This window comes from Neolamprologus brichardi, chromosome 8 (genome assembly GCF_056152115.1).
Source record: "Neolamprologus brichardi isolate AB-2024 chromosome 8, ASM5615211v1, whole genome shotgun sequence".
NCBI classification, from domain to species: domain Eukaryota; kingdom Metazoa; phylum Chordata; class Actinopteri; order Cichliformes; family Cichlidae; genus Neolamprologus; species Neolamprologus brichardi.
The window spans coordinates 14,129,447-14,149,767 of NC_142111.1; the positions used below are offsets into that span (position 1 = coordinate 14,129,447).

At 40.7% G+C, this 20,321-nt stretch overlaps 1 protein-coding gene across 2 annotated transcripts in view; it reads right to left on the reverse strand.

The window, feature by feature from the left end:
- Positions 1 to 5,641: 5,641 nt before the first annotated feature.
- nrg3b (neuregulin 3b) overlaps positions 5,642 to 20,321 on the reverse strand; it is a 200,353-nt gene continuing 185,673 nt past the window's right edge. For both annotated transcript variants that reach the window (XM_035907821.2, XM_087844655.1), the window contains 3 exons: positions 18,364 to 18,473; positions 9,945 to 10,127; positions 5,642 to 6,855 (listed from right to left, as the gene is read on the reverse strand). In XM_035907821.2, the coding sequence (XP_035763714.2) occupies positions 6,108 to 6,855; positions 9,945 to 10,127; positions 18,364 to 18,473 (1,041 nt within the window). In that variant the 3' untranslated portion in view covers positions 5,642 to 6,107. The remainder of the gene's footprint in view (positions 6,856 to 9,944; positions 10,128 to 18,363; positions 18,474 to 20,321) is intronic.

The window sequence follows — 20,321 nt, forward strand, 5'->3', positions numbered from 1 at the left end:
GATGATTTTTACTGTTAAATGTATTTTATGAACAAGCTAATATGACAGCCTTAAAAATACAGACTGACGTTTATGGTAAAACTTCAGTTATAAACTCTCTACTCTGTTGTAATATTTATAATTGTTATATTGTTTAGAGGATGATTATGAAGGGGAATTTGATTATTTTAAACAAATAATGAACAGATTGCAGTATATAAACATTAGCAACATTAGCATGTTTGTTGGCATTGCTAAATAAACTGTCAAAGTATCAAAGTTTTGTGTTTGTGCTACATATTACCTTTGGGTATTCAACACTAGACTCGTGACTGTCATTAGCCAGTGAGTGTGCGCTTTCTTAGCACAGTGACCCTCCATACTGAACCATTGTTTCACCAAGATTTATAAAACAGACATTTTTCTTTGTCCAATATTACCCAAAATGAGTGATTGAGTTTGCAGAGGTCAAGGCAGAAAGCTGTTCTCCCATTGAACTTCAATATGTCCAGAAATCTTTTGCCACAGCTTTTCTCTTCTGGTAATCTTCAGATAGAATGCAAGTGTAAGCCAGTTCCACATTGGCTTTTTTTTTTTTATGCTAATACTTATCATTTTGATTGATCAACCAAGCATTGTGACATGTAAAAGGAGGGAACCACGTGCAACCGGAGGTAGATTGGCTCATCTACTAATCAAAAGGTCAACAGTTCAATCCCTGGCTGCTCTAGTCTACATGCCAAAATATACTTGGGCAACATACTGAACACTGAGTTCGCATTCGTCAGAGTGTGAATGTGAAGGTTAGTTTAAAAGCATTTAAGCACAGAAAAAGTCGTTTCTATAAATGAATGGGTGAATGAGGCGTTTAATAAGAAAGCACTTTAGGTACTCCAATAAAGTAGAAAAGTGCTATACAAGTATCAGTGCATTCCGTTTGGGTTACTTCTGGTCTTGTACATGCCAGTTCATTGAAACTGCGAGTTCTTATGCAGACATTAAAAACAGATACAGGAAGCTTCAGCATTCATATGAAACATACTGCAGGAGATCCTATCTTAACTACTAAATCTGCTGCATTCACAATGTCAGCAGCTGTCACTTAAGAACAAACAAAACATATTTCCTTTCAGGAGAGAAACTTCCACTATCAACATGGCCACTGGCAATGTTAAATATCACCTGATATCCCACATCGAGGGGAGCCTGTGAGAGATGCTAGGAGACATCCACACTGGTAGCTCTGCATTACACATGCTGGCCTGCTGTCGTCATAATCTCCGTGCCATCTGGCGGGGAACTTCACAGTCCCCTTGCACCCCTGGCTCATTAGTATTCCTCTCACACTGAGCAGGAGAGACCAGTGTGTATGTGACATTCCTCAGAAACATAAAAGAGTCAACACCTGCGAGGATTAATTGAAGAGTTACAGAGTAAGGGCCCACCTCCAACAAACCGACTCATTTTAGGCAGTGAGAACACTGCCTCATTTATGTGCTGCAGTCCCTTCACAATGCCAGCGTCTTCTCCCGTTCCCCACAAAATGGATCCACTACTTTTGTTACATGTGGACTATTGATATTAGCTGATTAAGTCTGGGTGAGTGCTGCCTGGATCCCTGGCTCAGATGTTTTAGAGGGAGAACCCAGTCTGCAAACAGCGAGACTGCGACTCTTTAAAAAGACGCTTCAAACAGCGCTTCCGGCATTCACTGTGAGCTGTGATCAAAGACTGATCCCGGCCTTTTTTAAATCCACACGGCCTCTCATTAGTGCCACATGGGAAGAGCCTTCTCTGACAGCAATCTATTATTTCCAGCTTTATATTTGACTACAATCGTGAGCTGTTTAGAAAGCTTGCCATTGTGTCGTGGTGATTTTCACATTGGTCGTTATGTAAGTTTTTCAATAAGAAGATCAGTTAGCATGTGGTTCAGAGCTTGTATGTAAGTAGCATGGCCTCGCAGCTGGCAGTTTTCCATGAGATATGATCAGGGATTTTCAGAGCTTTGGTGTCTAGTGTTGACTGTTTCCACTTCAAGTGTTTGGTGGATTATTGGATAGAGACACTTCAGGCGTCTTTGTTAAAACAGCAAAACAGTATCTACAGATTTAGAATTTTTTTTAACACTATCTAAACCAACTTAAATAAACAAATATGCGCTACATTTTCACTAACAGTTCACTAATGTGACAAACTAATCTGCTCAAGATCTAAAATGGTAGAATATAAGGTATAGGTGTAATTTGGCAATCCCGAAGTGCTATTCACAGATATTAGGCCATTTGAATTAGATACGGGAGACAAATTAGGGCCATGGTAAATTCCTGGGCCACCATTTCCTTGGTGTGCCATTGCATTGATACTCTGCTGAAACACCACTCTTCCAAAAGATATTTCCCACTCTGCTGTTTTGCTGATGGTAGTGAAGAGTGTGCCTAAGACAAAATCTCTCCAAAATCTCTCATCGTATTCATCTGGGTTGAGATAGAGTGACTGCGAAGGCCATAACAAACAATTCACATCATTTTCATACTCATCAAATCATTCAGTGACCCTTTCTGCCATATGAATCGGGGCACTGTCTTTCTGGAAGAGACTATTCCATCAGGATAAAAATGTTTCATCACAGGATAAATATAATCACTCAAAACAATGCTGCACTGATTTGCAGTGACCATTCTGTCTAAGTGTAGCCACACCATGCTAGAAAAATACTCCCTTGAGTTGATAGTTTTTCCTTCTATATTATTTGGGTTGGTCCTTGTTGCCTGCATTTTAGCTTAATGATGACTTTGCGTACAGCATAGTTGTTACTTTAGATGGTAAGGGTAATATACTACATTTGCTTCACGCTATTTCCTGCACATATCACTTTGTTCCTGATGGTAAAGCATGAAACGCTGATGGATAAATGTGCATCCGAATGATGCATTCAGAAATGTGATGAACTGTATTTTAGTTGGCAATTGTGTTCCAATCCGTCTTATTTCATGTTTAGAGTGCTGTGAAACACGTCAGTCCATAATCTTTTGCATGCTATGAAGGAAACAGCATGCACACTATAACTTATACCCTGTATGGAAATATCAGCATTTAATGTGCTCTTCACTTTATTTATTCACTTTAAAAATAAGAAAAGAAATACAACTGTATTCGCACACCTGGGGCACCTTTTGTGATCAAGTAAAACTCCTATGCAAATCTCCATCAGCATCTGAAAATTCAGTGAAAAGTATAGTAAATTCTGTCTTACCAGCTTTTACTGTATGCATTCGCATTTAGGATGCAAGTTATTTTCTATTTATGGTAATTTTATCTTTCCTTTGCAGCTGTCTTGGCTCTATTTCTCATCAGGGATCAATGAAGTTCGTTTTAATCTTCACAAAAGCCTTCTTATAGACTTAAGATAGTTTTATTCTGCAAAAAAAAAAAAAAAGTGATGAAGAAATCTCAGTAATACCCATTTGTAAGTGCTGTACAATCTACCTTGCCAGCAGTCATTGCAAACCTGAAAGGGAGGAAAGTGAGATATAGTAAATTTGACGTAAATGAGGCATAAATAAAGAATTGCGTTCAGCTTGTATGCTGCCGTGCTTCATTTCCAACCACAAACCTCATGGCCATTGTTAGCATTCATCACTGTGGTAGGAGGTCTTCTTTTGTGCTCATAGCCTATGGATACGGCACAAGGTTTATCATAGGAAACAATGAATAATGAGTATAATTCTCTACTCAGTGAGAACATGGAAAATCTTTGAAGAACTTTTATCATTCACAGTATCTGAGTCACCTTTTTCTTCACATACACAATAGTTCCATTACCAAAGCTTTCCCCATTATCCTCGACTCAATTTACATATTTTTGTGTGAGATCCATTGTGGGAAACTTGCATGCACACACATGCACAAGCAAAAAATTCCAACCAAAAAACAGTAAATTTTAGATTTAAAGGGAAAAGTACCATTCATCACCACGGAAACTTTGTATATTGATACGGCAATCAGTACTCCCATACCACTCTCTATATTTTGAAGTTTCGTGGTTGTGGCTCCAACTATAACACACTGGCAACTTCACCAGTCATCTCTTTCATTTTAACATCATAGGGTATGAAGGTGTTTGGTTATATGCCTCAGAGGTAAAGGGCTGTGGTAATATTGATATGGTTCAGCACTTGTAGCAAGAGCAGTAGTAGCAGCTTAGCTGTGCTCTGAAGTTTATGGTTTAGTTTGTGTTTTGCCATGTTTGTTACCCCCAATGCTCTTTTTATCTGTGTTTTGTGTTTTGCTCTTCCAGTTTAAGGGTAGTTCTTCCTCCCCGCAGTTGCCAAGTGCTTGCTAAAAGTGACTGTTGGATTGTGTACTAACAAAGCACCTTTATCATATTAAGAAGGCCTTTATTGTTAACCAGTGTGCTACATAAATAGAATTTCACTGAACCAAACCAGAATCCTTATACACTTATTAAGTTTGATGATTTCTAGTCCCAAAAGCTCCCATGGTTTGCAAAAACAAATCAGTTCCAATAAAATGATAAAATATTACGTTTAACATTTGAAGAAGAGGAGTTAGCTCACTAGTTTTTGTCGAAAGGTGATGCACAATACTGTTCTGACTTCAGTATTTAAAAAAACTGAAATGTGCAGGCAACATTTGGAAGGTTAGTAAGTTGGGCTTAGCTGACATATTGTGATGGCTAGGGAGTTATGGGTATCACGAACACATCAGCACAGTAAAGATGTGGAATGAAGGTCAAATTTTCCCTGATAAAACTTGATCCATTGGGTTGGTCATCATTTTGTTACTGTGTGGTTTGAATTACTCGCTATGCCAAAGTTGTGATCTTAAGCTAACCCTGAAATCTTTTCTGAAGCATTCAAGTATTTGTTGTCTTGAACACTGTGAGCCCAAAGGTTGCAGAGTTTTAAAAAGATGTGTCGCACATCTGTAAGGGGGGGGCTTTCCTCTGTTAAATAAAACATAGGATTGCAACACGTTAAAAAGCCAACAGCTTAAACAAGTGAAGTAGGAGCTTGGAACCAGCAAAAGCTTGATATCTTATCATTCGACAAGCGGATTACTGAACATACAGTACCTAAACCAACTTGACCCTTCCATTGTGAAGGACGGATAATCCCTCACAAAACACTTAGTGACAGCCCTGTGACAGTCTATCCACAGGCCCAGCTGTAGTTGTTGCTTATCTAATGGCAATATTTAAATAAGTTCATTAAAACGGGCTCCCAAGTTAACAACTGCAAACTTTAAAAACAACAGCAAGTGTTGCCATTTTTAGTCTGGCAAAATCCCATCAGCAAGAGACCAGAAGGCTGCACGATGGCTTACTAAAGCAGCCAAACATGGTGCACTGCTTTACTTATAAAGAATCTTGTTTTTGGTGCTTCCTGCATTTTCTGGTGATACCCTGTTTATTTTCAACTACCTGCTTATTTGCAACTACAATTTCACATACAGTAGAAAGAGAACTCGTATGTTTGAAAGCTGATGTATTTCCAACAAATGCAACAATCTCCTGACAGCTTTGTCGTTACTTGTAATCGTTCGACTCGACTTCGATATTTGTCCACATTTATTTCAGAATGCCGATTAAGTCACGAAAATGGATTAAGATGAATAAAGCCCATAATTAACACTGTTATCTTAGTCTTTATTTTGTCACAATTGTATGTCAAATATATATATGTCTATATGACATATATTATATGACATATATAATTTCATTTCTTTACAATAGAGAAACAACATAGAGATAACACACTATTTTGGTTTCTAAGTAGAAGCTCCTTGTAATAGTGGCATTTTTTTCAATACACTGTTTAAGTCAAGCTCCCACTCAAGTCATGGTTTTGTTTTCCTTTTGAGTCACATTTATTCACAATGTGTGTTTGTTTGTCTCGTTTCCTTTTGTAATTTGATGTCTTTTGTGTCAATATTTTTTTTCCCCCTCGGGAATTCAATCTGTTCGTGTTCTTTCGAAAACTGATGGCCATCTGTTATTGGTCCATGTGGCCACACAGATGGTCCCACCTGCTAGCCATACTGAGCCACCAGCAAAGGTATACATTTATTGGAAACGGTGTCGTCTCTTTACAGAGTTAATCCAATCAGCTCGCAGAGGGCTTGGCATAAGTGTTTTCAATTCCTCTGCAGATGGGTCCTTTGGTGGCCAAGTCTGCCCCTCCGTACACAAGAGATGTCTGACCTTGGCACTGTCCCCGGGCTCCTCTTTGGCCTGCTGCCTTCCATCCTCTGGTCTCGCTGCCTGTGTGCAGAACTCTTGGGGAATACTGGACACTTTTCCCCTCTGACCCCAGTGCCGTCTTCGTCTCAAGAATGTTTGTGCCACCGTGGTGGATCTCACTGTGAGACCCAGACCTTTCCATGGGGCTGCAAAGGCTTTTCTGTTTTAACTCCTGCGCGAGATCCACTGTAATTTCAAAGGAGCAGGGTGTTTGAGGAGAGCCCAGATTCTTCTCCAACCCCAGGAGAGAAGCGGCGGCGGCGGCGGGGGGGCTAACGCTGCTGGGCATGACACTGGTCGACAGCACGACGCTTTCAGGGGGAGAGGGAGGATTGCTAACGGGAAGGCCTGTCTTTCCAGCCAGCACGGGGTGCCACTTGAAGAGCCCCGCTTGGTTCCGGTCACTCGTGACTGGGTGGCCGGCCTCAAGGTCACACGCTTGGAGCGAAGGGATGATGGGCACAGATCGGGTGCGGAGGGAGGGTGGCAGGAAGGTTGTACCTTTATCGAGGCGGGTGCAGGGAACCTCAGTCCATCCTTTCCTGGCTGTGAAGTGAGAGAGTGAGGTCCTGCTCAGGAGGGCGCCGACCCTTCCGCCGGCAGAATCACACCTTTGGGCAAAGAGAAAAGGATGGAAATGTCAGGGTGAGGAAGTCATTTATAATTTGACCTTTTCATCCTAGACACTTTCCTAATTTTAAATAAATAAAAAAGCCCGAGCAATAGAGAATATGAAGTTACCTTCCATATTTAGAACACCAAGATGACATTCGTTGTGTTTTAGAAAGATGCCAGTCTGTCAAGGCTTCACCGTATCATTTCACACCGGCACAAAAATATCTTGTACCAAACAAAATGATCACTATTTAGGTGTTGTTGTTTCATAATCTACGTGTAATTATGTATAATCCTTGGCATGAGCGGCGTCTACTGTGGCTGCATGAATGTTTAACTGAGAAATCCCTCTGCTCATCACTGCCTTATCAGAGATTTAAGGCTTTAGCAGCACAGCAGGTGGATTCCTGACCCGCCCTGTGTGACTGTTGTATGTAGAAACAATACACGGCTTCACACGGCTTCTAATTTCATTTTATTGTAGTTTTCACACAGCAAGCAACTAATCAGATGGGCCCACGATGTAACATTAAGCAGGGTTGAACGGGGGAGTGAGTCTCAGCAGGTGCATTTGCATGATGATGCATCCTCCTTCAAACGTAGAGCGGAAGCAGATAAGCTTGAAAGGCATTACCGTCGGCCATGACAGTAACACGGCAGAGAGGGGAAACTTATCTGGAGTCAAGTGGGCAAGTTTGTGTATGTTTGTTTCAGTTGTTACTGAAGCCTCGACTCCCATTTAGAATCGCATCCAGTGTTATTGTCAGCCTTGAAAGACTGTTGGTAGCGTAACCAAGTTTAAAAAATTGAATTACCACCCCACCCTCCACTTGGTATTAGAAGGGCAAAAGCAAGCAGGAGGTAAATCCGACAGATCAAAACAAAACCTAAAAATAACTCCGATAGCAAATTTGCCTTCAATTCCTCCCCTAACCATGATGGGTAAATATGTTTTGACACCAGATGATGAAACTGACAATACTCTGTGGGGATTTGTTGTCACAAAATGGAAAACGCGGAAGAGTGCTCTCGTGTCTGTTTGTGGCTCTCGCCTCTTTATTAACACTTTCCACCGCGCCGGACTCGGTGCCTCCATCTTTACTTCTCGGCTCAGTCCTCCTCCTCCTTTCCCCTCTCGCGTTCTCTCACTCTCCTTTCCACCTCCCGTCTCTCGTTTCCAGAGATGAGAGGGTGTATCCATGGCAACACGGGAGACATGGGGGCTGGAGGAGGAGGAGGAGGAGGAGGAGAGGGAGGGGGCTGTAAGCTTGGTGTTGCGTGGCTTGTAAGTCGAGAAATAGGTCATTTCAACCTCCAGAAGGCCAGCGAAAGCCATATTTGAGTGATGGATGTGTGGGGGAATTATCAGTGGCTAATGAGATCTAAATTGTTTAACTACACAAATGCAATTTTATCCCCAAGAAGATGACAAGCCCTCCTATTTCAGCTCCTCTCCTAAACATTTGACAAAGCGCGGCAGATTTAATTGCCTATAGCTTTACAGATTTCGCCGTTGTGAAAAAGAATTCTCGTCAGCTTCTTTATTAGTTTGTTTCGTTACTCCTTATAAGTGCGAGCGTGCATGTTTGTGAGTGTGTGTGTGTTTAGAGGGAAACTGCTCCTGAAGGATCTTTCTGCACAACCATTTGAAAGAACTGCTGAGCTCCGTGGAGCTTTGTTTAAAAATGTAAATTATGGAAATAGGTCACATAAAGAGTTTGGCAGCTTGCAGTGTAACTTACAAGTCACTGTAATGCTCAATCAGGTTGGCATGCTAATAGGAACATTGCTAGGCACTTTAAAGTGTATGAAATGCACAGGGGACACTGCTGCTTTAATGACAGACGTTTCTGTTAACAGTGCTATTGCTCAAGTTCCACACAGTGACAGCAAATTAGGCTGCTTCTGAGTCATATGCTAAACAGGACTGTCTTACTCAGGATTAAAGATGCTCTTGTCTGCATCTGTAAATAAAACCTACACTTATTTAATGTTTACAGTGTTTTGAAGGAGAAATGCCAGTGGAGCTGCTTGACATTATGCATCAATGCACCGAGGAATACAAGCACCTCAGTGATAAATATTTTCCGTCTTTGGTGGTCGTTACGCAACAATCAGCCTGAAAAAAGGGCAAAAGAAAAGTTATAACTAATGTGAAAAGCTTTGTTTTAACATAAAAAAAAATCAGTATGTCAGAGAGGATTTCACATCACATCACATTTTAGCAAGCGTGACCAGTCTGTACTTTTTAAATGTGTTTTAAGTCTGCAGACTAGGCTGTGCCAAAAGTCCCTCTCGCTTCTAATGCCTCCTGAAACAGCACCAGGAGCTGCGCTTCGCTCGGGATGGCCGTCAAAATAGGCCAGCTCGCTTCACTCGACATCAGCGGGAGCATTGGGGCAATTCAAGATGTGCAAAAGCCTGGAAGTAATCCATTTCAACATGTAGCCTGTTCTAAGAGGCCGCAGTCATCTAATGTGGCTTTATACTCAGCTTGTAAATTACAGAAAACTAATCATTTTGTTGATATGTGAACTATGACGCTTCCCATGCTTGATCATTAGCCAAAATCAAACCGTTTTGGATAGCTAGAAATTCGTGTGAACCCGTGCATCATTTGGTAATTAGCTTTGGCACAGCCGTTGTATTTTTAACCCTGTTAAAACATGCAGATAAAACAAATTTTCATTCACAGCAGCAGCCCAGTGGCAGCGAGGATTACACACATCTTCCCCAGCACCATGATACTGTTGCGCTTTTGGGATCAAGTGTGTTCTCCAAATTAATTGTGACAGTCCCAGCTGAAAGAGGAGGGGGGGGAGGGGGGCACTGCAGATCTCATTTATTTCCCTGGATCACATTTCATAGGCTGGTTCACGGATTTGAACTGAGAGTCTTCCAGTCATAAACTCATTTCTCCCTAAATTATCCCTCTGCCACTCCGACTTAACCTTAGTTAGTCCAGAGGTCTGTATCACTGAAGCGGCTATTTGACCTCGGCGTGGAGGGAGGCGAAGAGAATTTCCTCTTTGCTGGCTCAAACAAACATGACAAAACTAATAACGAGACGTAGAAATAGTTTCACCTTCTTATGGACTCCATGTCCGATGACTCATCCTCCTGCAAGTGTTTGTAGACATGCCCCGCCACTCTGGATCCGTCAATAAGATTTGTGGATATTTTGTGTTTCCCTCTGGAAATGGGTGGAGTCCTGAAGTAATTAGTCTCTCTCCGTTGTAGGGCTGGGCTGAGTGAGAGCGAACTACTCCTGAAACCAGACAGCATGCAAAAGAGATGGGTCAAAATCATCAGGTAAAGACCGTTCACTAATTCATCTGTTGTATCAGCTATAGATGTCCTTTCTAGGGTTTCATGATGTAAAAATGGTCTGGAGTAAATCGACCTTTGTGCTTGAGACTTGAAAGGGGAAAAAACAAAATCCAATCCCACATTCAATTGACTCGACGCGGAAATTACCCTGGTATCGAAGCTTATGAGACAGATGAATCAGATACACGTGAAAGGAATCGTAAGTTATCAATAAGCAATACAATTTACATAAGAATGGAATCACTTCCATTCATCCATCCATTTTCATCTGCTTATCTAATTCAGGCTGAAAGGCTCGGTACACGGCAGACAGGTTGTCAGTCTATCTCAGAGCTAATGCAGACAGACAGACAAACATCCAACCTCACATTCGCACCTATGGCCAATTTAAAATCACCAATTAACCTAACATGCTTTGGATTGTGGGAGGAATCCGAAGCACCCAGAGAGAACTCACGCAGGCACAGAGATAACATGCAAACTCCACACTCTTCCCACCCCCGCAAGAGAGGAGGGAAGGAACTATGGGAGAAATCTCAAGCTGTGCCTTAAACACGAATGCGCTTGAAACGCCACCCCCCTCCAAAAAATATCTTTAGTGTAAATGTTTTAATTTCAAGATTAGTATGCATTCTCTGTGCTTTCTTTTTTTTCACTCCCTTCTACCTGTTGAAAAGGGGGCTTAGATTAATTAACATTCACAAAGCACACATGTAGCATAGAAAGATGGTTTTCATGCCAAGCATTCATTCATTCTTGGAATTGGCTCACCTACGAAGAATGCAGCTGTTTTTCATATTACAAAAATACACCCGTGTTTTCCCAGCAATATGTGCTGTGAAAAGGTCTAATCCCAAGGCAAATGTGGAGGTTAGCAGTGTGATGATGCTCTGTTTTTGTTGCCTGTGAATGTAAAGATGCAGGACTAGTTTCTCCCTGGGTTTTATTGAACAAATCTCACAGAGATTTTGCCTCGAACCAGGTGCCGGAGAAGAGGCTGTGTACTTACTGCGGTGCATTCTAGGAGAGGTGTGTTACACTATTAAACACATACTTTTTCATGTACTTTGAGGGCTGCTTTAAAATTAAAAGATTAATATAAAAAGTTTTGTTCCACACATGCTTAAATGAAAAGCCCTGTGCTGCTTGAGAGAAAACAGTGCAAAAGTCTTGAGTCTCTCGTGGTTTTTAATGTCAATATTTTAAGTCTGTATTTGGTACGACCACCTTTATTCTTCAACACAGCAATGGGAAAGCCTTCTTTGAGTAACCTCACCTATGGTTATGAGCTTTGGTTAGTGACTGAAAGAACGAGATCGCGGATACAAGCGGCGGGAATGAGCTTTCTCCAAAGGGTGGCTGGCCTCACCCTTAGAGACAGGGTGAGGAGTTAGGCCATCCGGGAGGGGCTCAGAGTAGAGCCGCTGCTGCTCCACATCAAAAGGAGACAGTTGAGGTGGTTCAGGCATCTGACAAGGATGCCCCTTGGGCGCATCTTGACTGAGGTGTTCCGGGCATATCCCACCTCTGGGCAGACCCAGGACATGCTGGAGAGATTATATAACTCGGCTGGCCTTGGACCGCCATGGTGTTCCCCCGGATACGCTGGAGGAGGTGGCTGGGGAGAGGCCAGTTTGGGCTTCTCTGCTTAGGCTGTGGCCCCTGCGAGCTTCCCCCGGAAGAAAATGGATGGATGGATTCATGGACATTCAACATTTTAAACAATCATTTTTGAATTAACATCTGTGTTTACACATTTTATTGTCAGTGATGGATGCTGGAAGCTGGGAATCACCAAGAAGACAGTGTAACTCCTACTTGTAGAGTTTGATTATTTCCATAATTTTTGATTTAGACATTCAACGCAAATTACAGGATAATCGCTGCAGTTTTAATGTTACATTTTAAAGTGTCATTTTGATCCAAAGGGCCATGCACTAGCATGGTTAAGGAAGTGCTAACATGCTAACGAAGTTTATAAACAGACCTTTATCGTTCAGAACATATAGAAAACACTGCTTTAGTGTTTTCTTTCTGTGAACTTCAAATAAATGCCATGTATTGTTAGGGGTTATCCTGCACCTTGAAAATGACCTCTAGCTTACATACTGATATTCTACTGCAGTTAATGATAGAAGCAGCTGCCTTTAGAGACTGAGCTTCCTGTTTAGGCACACAGTTTTTAAATTGGTCTGTGGGCAGTAGGTGGTCTGCCTCAAAGCAGATCCCTGGATGTCTGCAGTAATGAAGCAATGGTATTAAATCCAAGGTATACCGAGCCATAATGCAATCTGATGTGTGAGCACATCATGCAAAGACAAACAGCTCCCAATGAATATGTAATCACAAAATACACTCAGTTATTTTGATGTTATTATGAATTTCTTTAAGACACCGTGGCTCCCCTGATCGTTGCTTACCAGCAAATCCTCTGTGATCAATATGATCAAACAATATCAGTTGATTGTGCTAGTTAATCTGAACCACTGAAAAGAGCTGAAACATTATTATTGTCGTGTAAATAACTTTATTTTTGTATTGAACCATTAAACAAAAATCAGCACCACACGCTCTCACAGCTTGATTTTGGCTCTTGAATAATTTGGCACAACACAAAAATGGCTTGTGTATGAAGTGCTGCATTGTTTGATTCTTCTTGTTATTGAAATAGTAATCAAGATGTTCAAACTTTAGGATTTTCTTGCCAGTCATTAAACTGAACTCCCTGATTCCTTTTATTTCATGCAGTAAGCTAAATAGTCCAGTGGATGACTGCTTAATAATTGATAAACCACTGGAACACTGAAAAAAACAACAACAAAAAAACGCTCAGCTACAGTAATTTCCTGATGTCCGTGGCTGTGGAACAAAAAGCATACACAATGTTGGCTCTAGTGTTTGCTGGCTTTTATATCGACTGATGTTGTAAAAAGTTGATATAAATACAGCTAAATATTGTCTGTTTTGTTGGCTATTAGCATGCTGATTTTTTTTAATTAGGATTAACCGAGAACTGGAAAAAACATGAAAACATGATTTTTTGGGGCTGTTGTAATTGCTAAATGATAAAAGTTGAACCTTTTAAAACAGAAAGGCAGCTGCTTATCTCCACAATTCAAGAAGACTGTGCAACCCCCTGATGTTAAATGAGTAAGTCTGGTTGGTAGGGTAATCCAGTACTTATTTAAACCACTTCCTCCCTCTGTTTATGCCTTTACCGGACATATCGCAGAGAGAGAGAAATGGCAGGAAAACAGAGGGGGATGGCATGTGACAAAGAACCTGAGGTGAGTTAAAAAAAATGAAAAAAATTTGCCACATTTTCAGAGTAAACACCATTTTCTACTAAACCAGCAGGAAACACCCACGTAGCACTTCTGATATTCACTATGGATACTGATTATGTCCCCTACTCAACATGTACAAGCCACACGTGCTGGCTTTCAGCACATTGATTAGGCTTCTTAATACAATTTTCTCATAATACCATCATGACAAAGGAATCATTGTAATCAATTGAATTTAAGTGAAAACAGCAATTGACTTGTGGCAGCAAGAGTCTACTGTTTTCATCAAAGCAACTGGTACATATTACCGCATTCAATAGGACACGCAAGTGGTAAGTTACGAATCGAAATGATTTTTGACCTCTAAACATTTGATGAGCGATGGTTGCCAACAGGAGTGTAGTTCAGTTAACTGCAGGAGCAGAAGAGCAGGAAAAACAAGCTCAATACATCCTTTGTCCAATATTATATCAGGTGAACAAAATAAAGATTTAATTGCTTTTGGTACTAATGTGCTAGATAACACATGGCACAAGGTTTTAAGTTCATATTTAACCAGCATTGTATTGCCAATTATTCTTGGCTGAATGACTTAAATCATGGAAATCAAGGCTGAAAAAATCTCAGTTCTGGTCAGAGCCAGAACTTCCCAGCTGCCATCAAAGGCAGCATCCCCACGAATAGGCTGAGTATGACGGGGCAATATGGCCAAAAATATTTATCACGATATATATTTGAAAATTTGCGATAACGATATAACTGATGATATAATTAACACGAGACAAAATAATTTACAACTCCGCAACTTTATTAGTGCAAAAAAACCAAAACCAAAAAACCCATCAATGTATTTTCACTTAAACAAGTAGCTGTTTTTTTATGCAAATTCCTTGCTGACAGTTTAACCATTTCCAGTGAAAACTGGCAGACATATTTTCAGCATAACCATGTATAATATCCACAAAACTTAAAAAGAGGTTATACAAACACAATACGGTAACATTATGTTGAAGCACAGTACGTATCACTCCGCGAGGCTCCAGCCTACGATACCTGTAATGCTCCGACAATCCATCAAGCGGTGCGGCTTCGTAGCTTATCAAAGTCATACTAAAACATTTTTGACAGATTTTCGAGCGCTGTGTACCACATAAAATCGGTTCAAGGTCAGTAAGCACAACCAGAATTCATACATAAAGCGCACCGGATTATAAGGGGCACTGTCGCTTTTTCAGAAAATCAAAGGATTTTAAGTGTGCCGTATTTTCTGAAAAACACGGTAATAACGACGGCCCGCTTGCATGCTCTACCAAAAATTGTGCTTCGGTGTGTATCTGACGGACAAAAGCTATACCAGTTCCACACCACTGAAGTTGCAGCATTTTTACAAACCAATTCTGGTTCATCCATTTCATTCAACGATCCGCTTTCGCCCTTCTCATTCTCCGTGTCCGCCATGCTTTTTCTGCCATGTGCATATTAAAACAAAGGCACTGCGCATGCGCGTTTTACCCATATTCTATCACGATATTTCATTTTCTTATGATTGCCTAACATTATACATAACTGTGAACGGTATTAAATGGCCCAGCCCAACTGAAGACAGTGACTTATGCTGTTTCGATTATTTTCTTTTACCCAGAGACTTAATCTAGGGACAGTCATGGGATTTTGTGCAATGGCAGTCCTCAAAGGATTAATTCTACTTAAGTTGATTTACCTTACAAGAGATCTGGATTCACACGAGATTCATAATCACCAAAGAATCCATCTTACTAAGTTTGTCAACTACTGCATGCAATCAAAGGTACACTGAAGTCGGTACAGTGAAATAGGAGGAGAACTATGGGGTGTATAAGGTCAACTAAAGGTCTGGTTTACCTTTAATAATGGATCTTATATGTAATCACCTAACAAAGTATTTGTTAAGTATCTTTAGGAGTCCTTTATATGTATATTTTCTTTAAGAAATCTTGCTAGCTTTCAAAGCTTTCAAGGTCTTCTGAATCTGTTGTTTTCTTCCCCTCTTTGATGTTCCTTGGTTGTCCTGTGGCTTGTTGATCTGCTGTTTGAGTTTAGTCCATGGTGGGGCTATTGCGCAGATGGTTCAACCAATCACCTGTCTTTTTTGAAGAAGACTGTCCTTTTCTAACTATTTTTCACAGAGAAGCTCTCTGCAACAAACCATGTTTCAAAAATGTTGATAAGATCTTCTGGATTTTCCACTAGTGCAAACGTTGGATGATATTTATGGGTTTTAGACAAATATCTTCTATTGCAAACATTTCCATTGACTGCAAGGCAAGATATTGCTAATGCCTTTGGTGACGTGTATTAAAGGATAACGTTTGCTTGTGCAAAACAACAAATCCTGTCAGCCTTAAATGTGCTTAATGCTAATTACCGAAGGTTCAGACGCACTAACGTATTAATGCTAGGTTGGTTAAAGATTACGTTACAGCTGTTTTAGAATCGTATTGTGACATTTAACAAAATCTCAGCTCAACAGAGGCAATCTGCATTACAAGTGAATCAGTTTGCATATAATCCAGCCTAATTATAAACCAATGAGACACAGGTAACCATTTTCAGCAGTATTGATAGGCCATCTTGACACATTTTTATGGTGCAGTTCTCCTGATAGCTCACGTTGTGGTCCACTTTCAGGTCAATAGCTCAAAGCATCTCAACATCATCCATCACAGTCTAGTTCTCCCCTGCCTCGGCCTACTTTGAGAGCAAGCTGAACAGATGATTGACTGTCAGCTGCCCTTCACGAGGCACCTGCACGACACTGCGGAGAATAAAACACCAGAGGGAGATGGTACCATCCCCACAGCCACATATGACAACCTTTTTTTGTGAAAAACTTTCCTCTTTGAAACAGCACTGGTCCATTAAAACAGAATAACTGCTGCCACAGTGGGGCTTTCACTAAAGGTGGCATCACAGACAGCCACACATAAAAAAACCTTCCTCTGTATATAGAGACAAGCTCGTCATTCACCGTTTTCTACCCTAACATAGGCTCTTTTAATCTCTGTACATGCTGTATTCTGTGTTTTTGATGCAGAATATGGAAAATCCATCACGCTAAACCAAAAATAATGAGGTTTTAAATAAATATGTTAAAACAGTTCTGTTTAAAAGTAGTGAGTCACCCCTGATTTCTTTCTATTTCTCTTTTAATGAGCCAGATTTTCTTGTAATTTTATGAAAGTGGTGAGTTGAGCAACAGTTTTTTTGTCTAGCCACAACACTGACCTATAAATCCATTCAAGCATAAAAAAGGCACCTGACTCAAGGGGTGAATCAGCATTTTGTCCACACATAACAACTTGGCAAAAAACTATTTGCAGCCTGTTGCAAAAATAGATAATTTGCTTCCCTTTTTGTTGAATCTATCTAATGCAGTTTGACAAGTCATAAAACAGTATTCGAACTATTTAACCAGTATAAATGGAGGAGATCCAGAACACTGAGTGTCTACAACCATCTTTAAAACATGGTGGAGGCTCTGTGGTGGTTTGGGGCTAAATTTCAGCCAGTGGTGTTGCCGATCTGGTCAAAACTGATTGAAAAATAATTACATTTTAATCCAGCATGTAATACCATCTGGAAAGCATCTGATTGGTAACGGCTTTATATTTCAGCATGAAAATGATTCAAAACATATTCCCAGTGAAGTTCAAGTATACCTGAAAAGAAAAAGCACACAATGGAGCACTATCAGTCATAGACTGATCTGGCCAGAGCCCAGACCTCAACAATACTGCAGCAGTGGGAACATCTTGACAGAGAACAGAACAAAAGGCAGCCAACATCCAAAGAAAAGCTTTGAAATTCCTTCAACAAGCCTGGAGAACTATTTTTGAAGACTCCTGAAAGAAGCTAGAAAGCCTTGCGTTTGCCTGTTTGTGCTTCATTTCCATGCATGTTTGCAAGTTTTAATCACTGCAATTATGTACCATTTCCCACGCAAAATATAAAGAAAAGGGTGGCTCAAGACTTTTGCACAGTGCTATATCTTGCATTGTAACATAATGTGCAGCTCCAACACTGTTATTCAGATTGGTACCAATCATCTCAGGTAACAGGCAACAAGTATGAGGATCAACAATCCGTGTAATAGCTTCTAAGGAAAATAAACTTCTTTGAAAAGATGGCAGGCTTACATGTCATGTGACTGAATGGCATTAACTGTCAAAGTGTGCCTGCATCCATATCATCAAAGCAAATGAAACGTCTCTGTAAACAGCTCAGATGAGGCCATTGTAGCGCGGCCTATATCCACATCCCTGTGTTCTTCTGAGGATTGGAAACTGCAGCATTTGATACTGAGTGCTGTGATCACAAAGCAACCCTGCTTGCGATATCCCTCGTAGCAAAAGCGCTGTTCATTTCCTTGAATATTCTGTCATTTGAAGGATAGCATAAAAATTGGGCTGAGTCAGTGTTTAACTCTGGACATTAAATTCACTTCTCCTTGGAGGAGTGTTATTATGTTCGCTCCTATCTGCGTTCAACTAGTCATTTCAGGAGATGCCCGAGGACACATTTAATTACTTTGAACAATTTACTTGAATGCCATGTAAATAAAGACGTCTCCATCCTCAACTAGTTTGACAGCCTCTACTCTGTTTTTTCTTTTTTATGTCATGCTCGCTGAACCAATAATCATACAATAAAATGCACATAGATATAAGATCTAACCTCTATGTGTATGTGATCTGTTTCCTTTCGTTAGCCGCCTCGACGATATACATATTACACTACATGGGATGATTAAATTTCTCACCTCACTGCCCCTTATGGCTCAAACATGCTGACTCAGCACCAGATATGAAACAGGGCAGGAAAAAAAAAAAGAGCATGTCATAATTGTACCTGAAGCGTTTCCCTTTAGACAGTGCTTTGCTGAGAATAGGTGGAGCTACTGTTGATGCCCCTGGTGCCACTTTGCCGCCCTTAACAGACGATCCGTGAGAAGTGCAACTCTGCAAGAAATGAAGAAAGTTGCGCAGGCAGTTAGTGAAACTCAGATACTCAATTAGTTATACTCAGCAAAAGACCCGGAAATGTAGCTAGATTCCACTGCTGTAACGATTAAAATGAAAAACAAAATGTCCAATGTAAGTAGCTATGTAAGTACACAGAAGTGAAGCTTAGGATATAACACATAAGGATGATAATTCTCTATGAGTTTAGCAGCAATCCCCAGTCAGGTCGAGCGTGTTCTCTCGCTGATGTATCCCCGGTTAGTCAGGCAGAGCGTCTTTAATTACATTTTACATTTTAAAGCGGCAGATTAGGAGGGGACACTTTGTGAATAAACTCCACACTGGCCCTCACAGCACTCCTGATTCACTCAAGAATTAATCCAACACAAGATTACATTAATGGTTTCCTAAAGAAATTGCCCTCTCAATTCTTTCCCTTTATTCTTATCAAAATTAACACTATTATCTTACAACAGGCTGCAGTCAGAGCTCTGGCACAGTGACCGTGAACGCCCCGAGACCCCCTCTGTGAAACACTAAGTCATGAGATAATTCTGTCATTCCAGTTACAGCTCTCTCTCTCCTTCGCTGTCTGATTGTACATCAATTGCATGTGACTTAGTGCTGGGTTCACGGTTCTCATGAATGATAAGCCTCTTTTTTCCCCCCATACACCGTTTGGCTCCCAGAAGAAGCTGTTACCGTTGCTCACTAGTTGTGCAAGAAAATAGTATCATTTGGCCACCCTCTCATATACCCTGCGGGGGGAGAACACCTCACTTTGTGAAACAATTGCCATGGCAAAGCTTCCTGGGGGAAGATATCTATGTCAGGGGATAAAATAAATAGCTGTTGGCAGTCTGCCATGCCATGCAGGTCTGCCACTGGCAGACAGTGGCGTAGCCCATTGGCGTAACCCAGTTTGCTTGTTCCCTCCCATCACAATTTTGCTTTGTTTCATGCCACTTGTCAACCTTGGATAAACACAAGGCAATGTGCACACACAAGGAAAATACAAGAGAAGGAGAGAGTGACAGGAAAAAACCCTCCCCCATCATGTTGACTATCACCTTCATATTAAGAAGTAAAGCGAACCTATGCATTCAGAGCAGCCATAATCCCCCTTGGATTACGATCAAATCACAGGTCCTGAACTGTGCATAATAGGATATTTGACCATTCTTCAACAAGGACAGTCTTTGAGCTAGCAGCTCAAAACTGCATGTACGTTTACTGAAAGAGCATGTCTTAACACTTTAGGCCAAGGTGTGAAGATTTTTAAAGGACAACAAAGTGCGACTCTACCCCGTATTTAAATGTTAACGAGTTCATTCAGAATTATGCACCGCCATGCTCAGATTTGGATTTAACATTCAGGCTGCACTGTCCTTTCCTTTTAATAGTCGCTGAGATACCTGTAGAAGTTATCATATCTCCCCTTCAGCTGACACAACACCCCTGCTGAACAAGCGGCTAATAGTCCTGATCCATTTCCTATTCATAATTGTGCTCTGCTTGATTATCTGATGGCAGAAGCACAGCTTCAATACTTTACACTTTCTGAGACATACTACATGGGTGCTAATTGAAGCCGTTCCATCAAACCTTTCCCAGATGTTTGAAGTTCATTGAACAACATCAATCTGATAAAAACTAATGAATCCAAATGAACAATTCTCTAATTATCTCGAGAAAGTCTTTGGCAAACAAAATTAGACGAAAAACGCATTACTTCATAATATTAATAATAATAATGAAATAATAATAAAACCGACTATGGTTCAAGAGAACGTAGCCTTGAATCACACCGAAGCATTCATTAAAATATTCTGATTTGATGAAGTA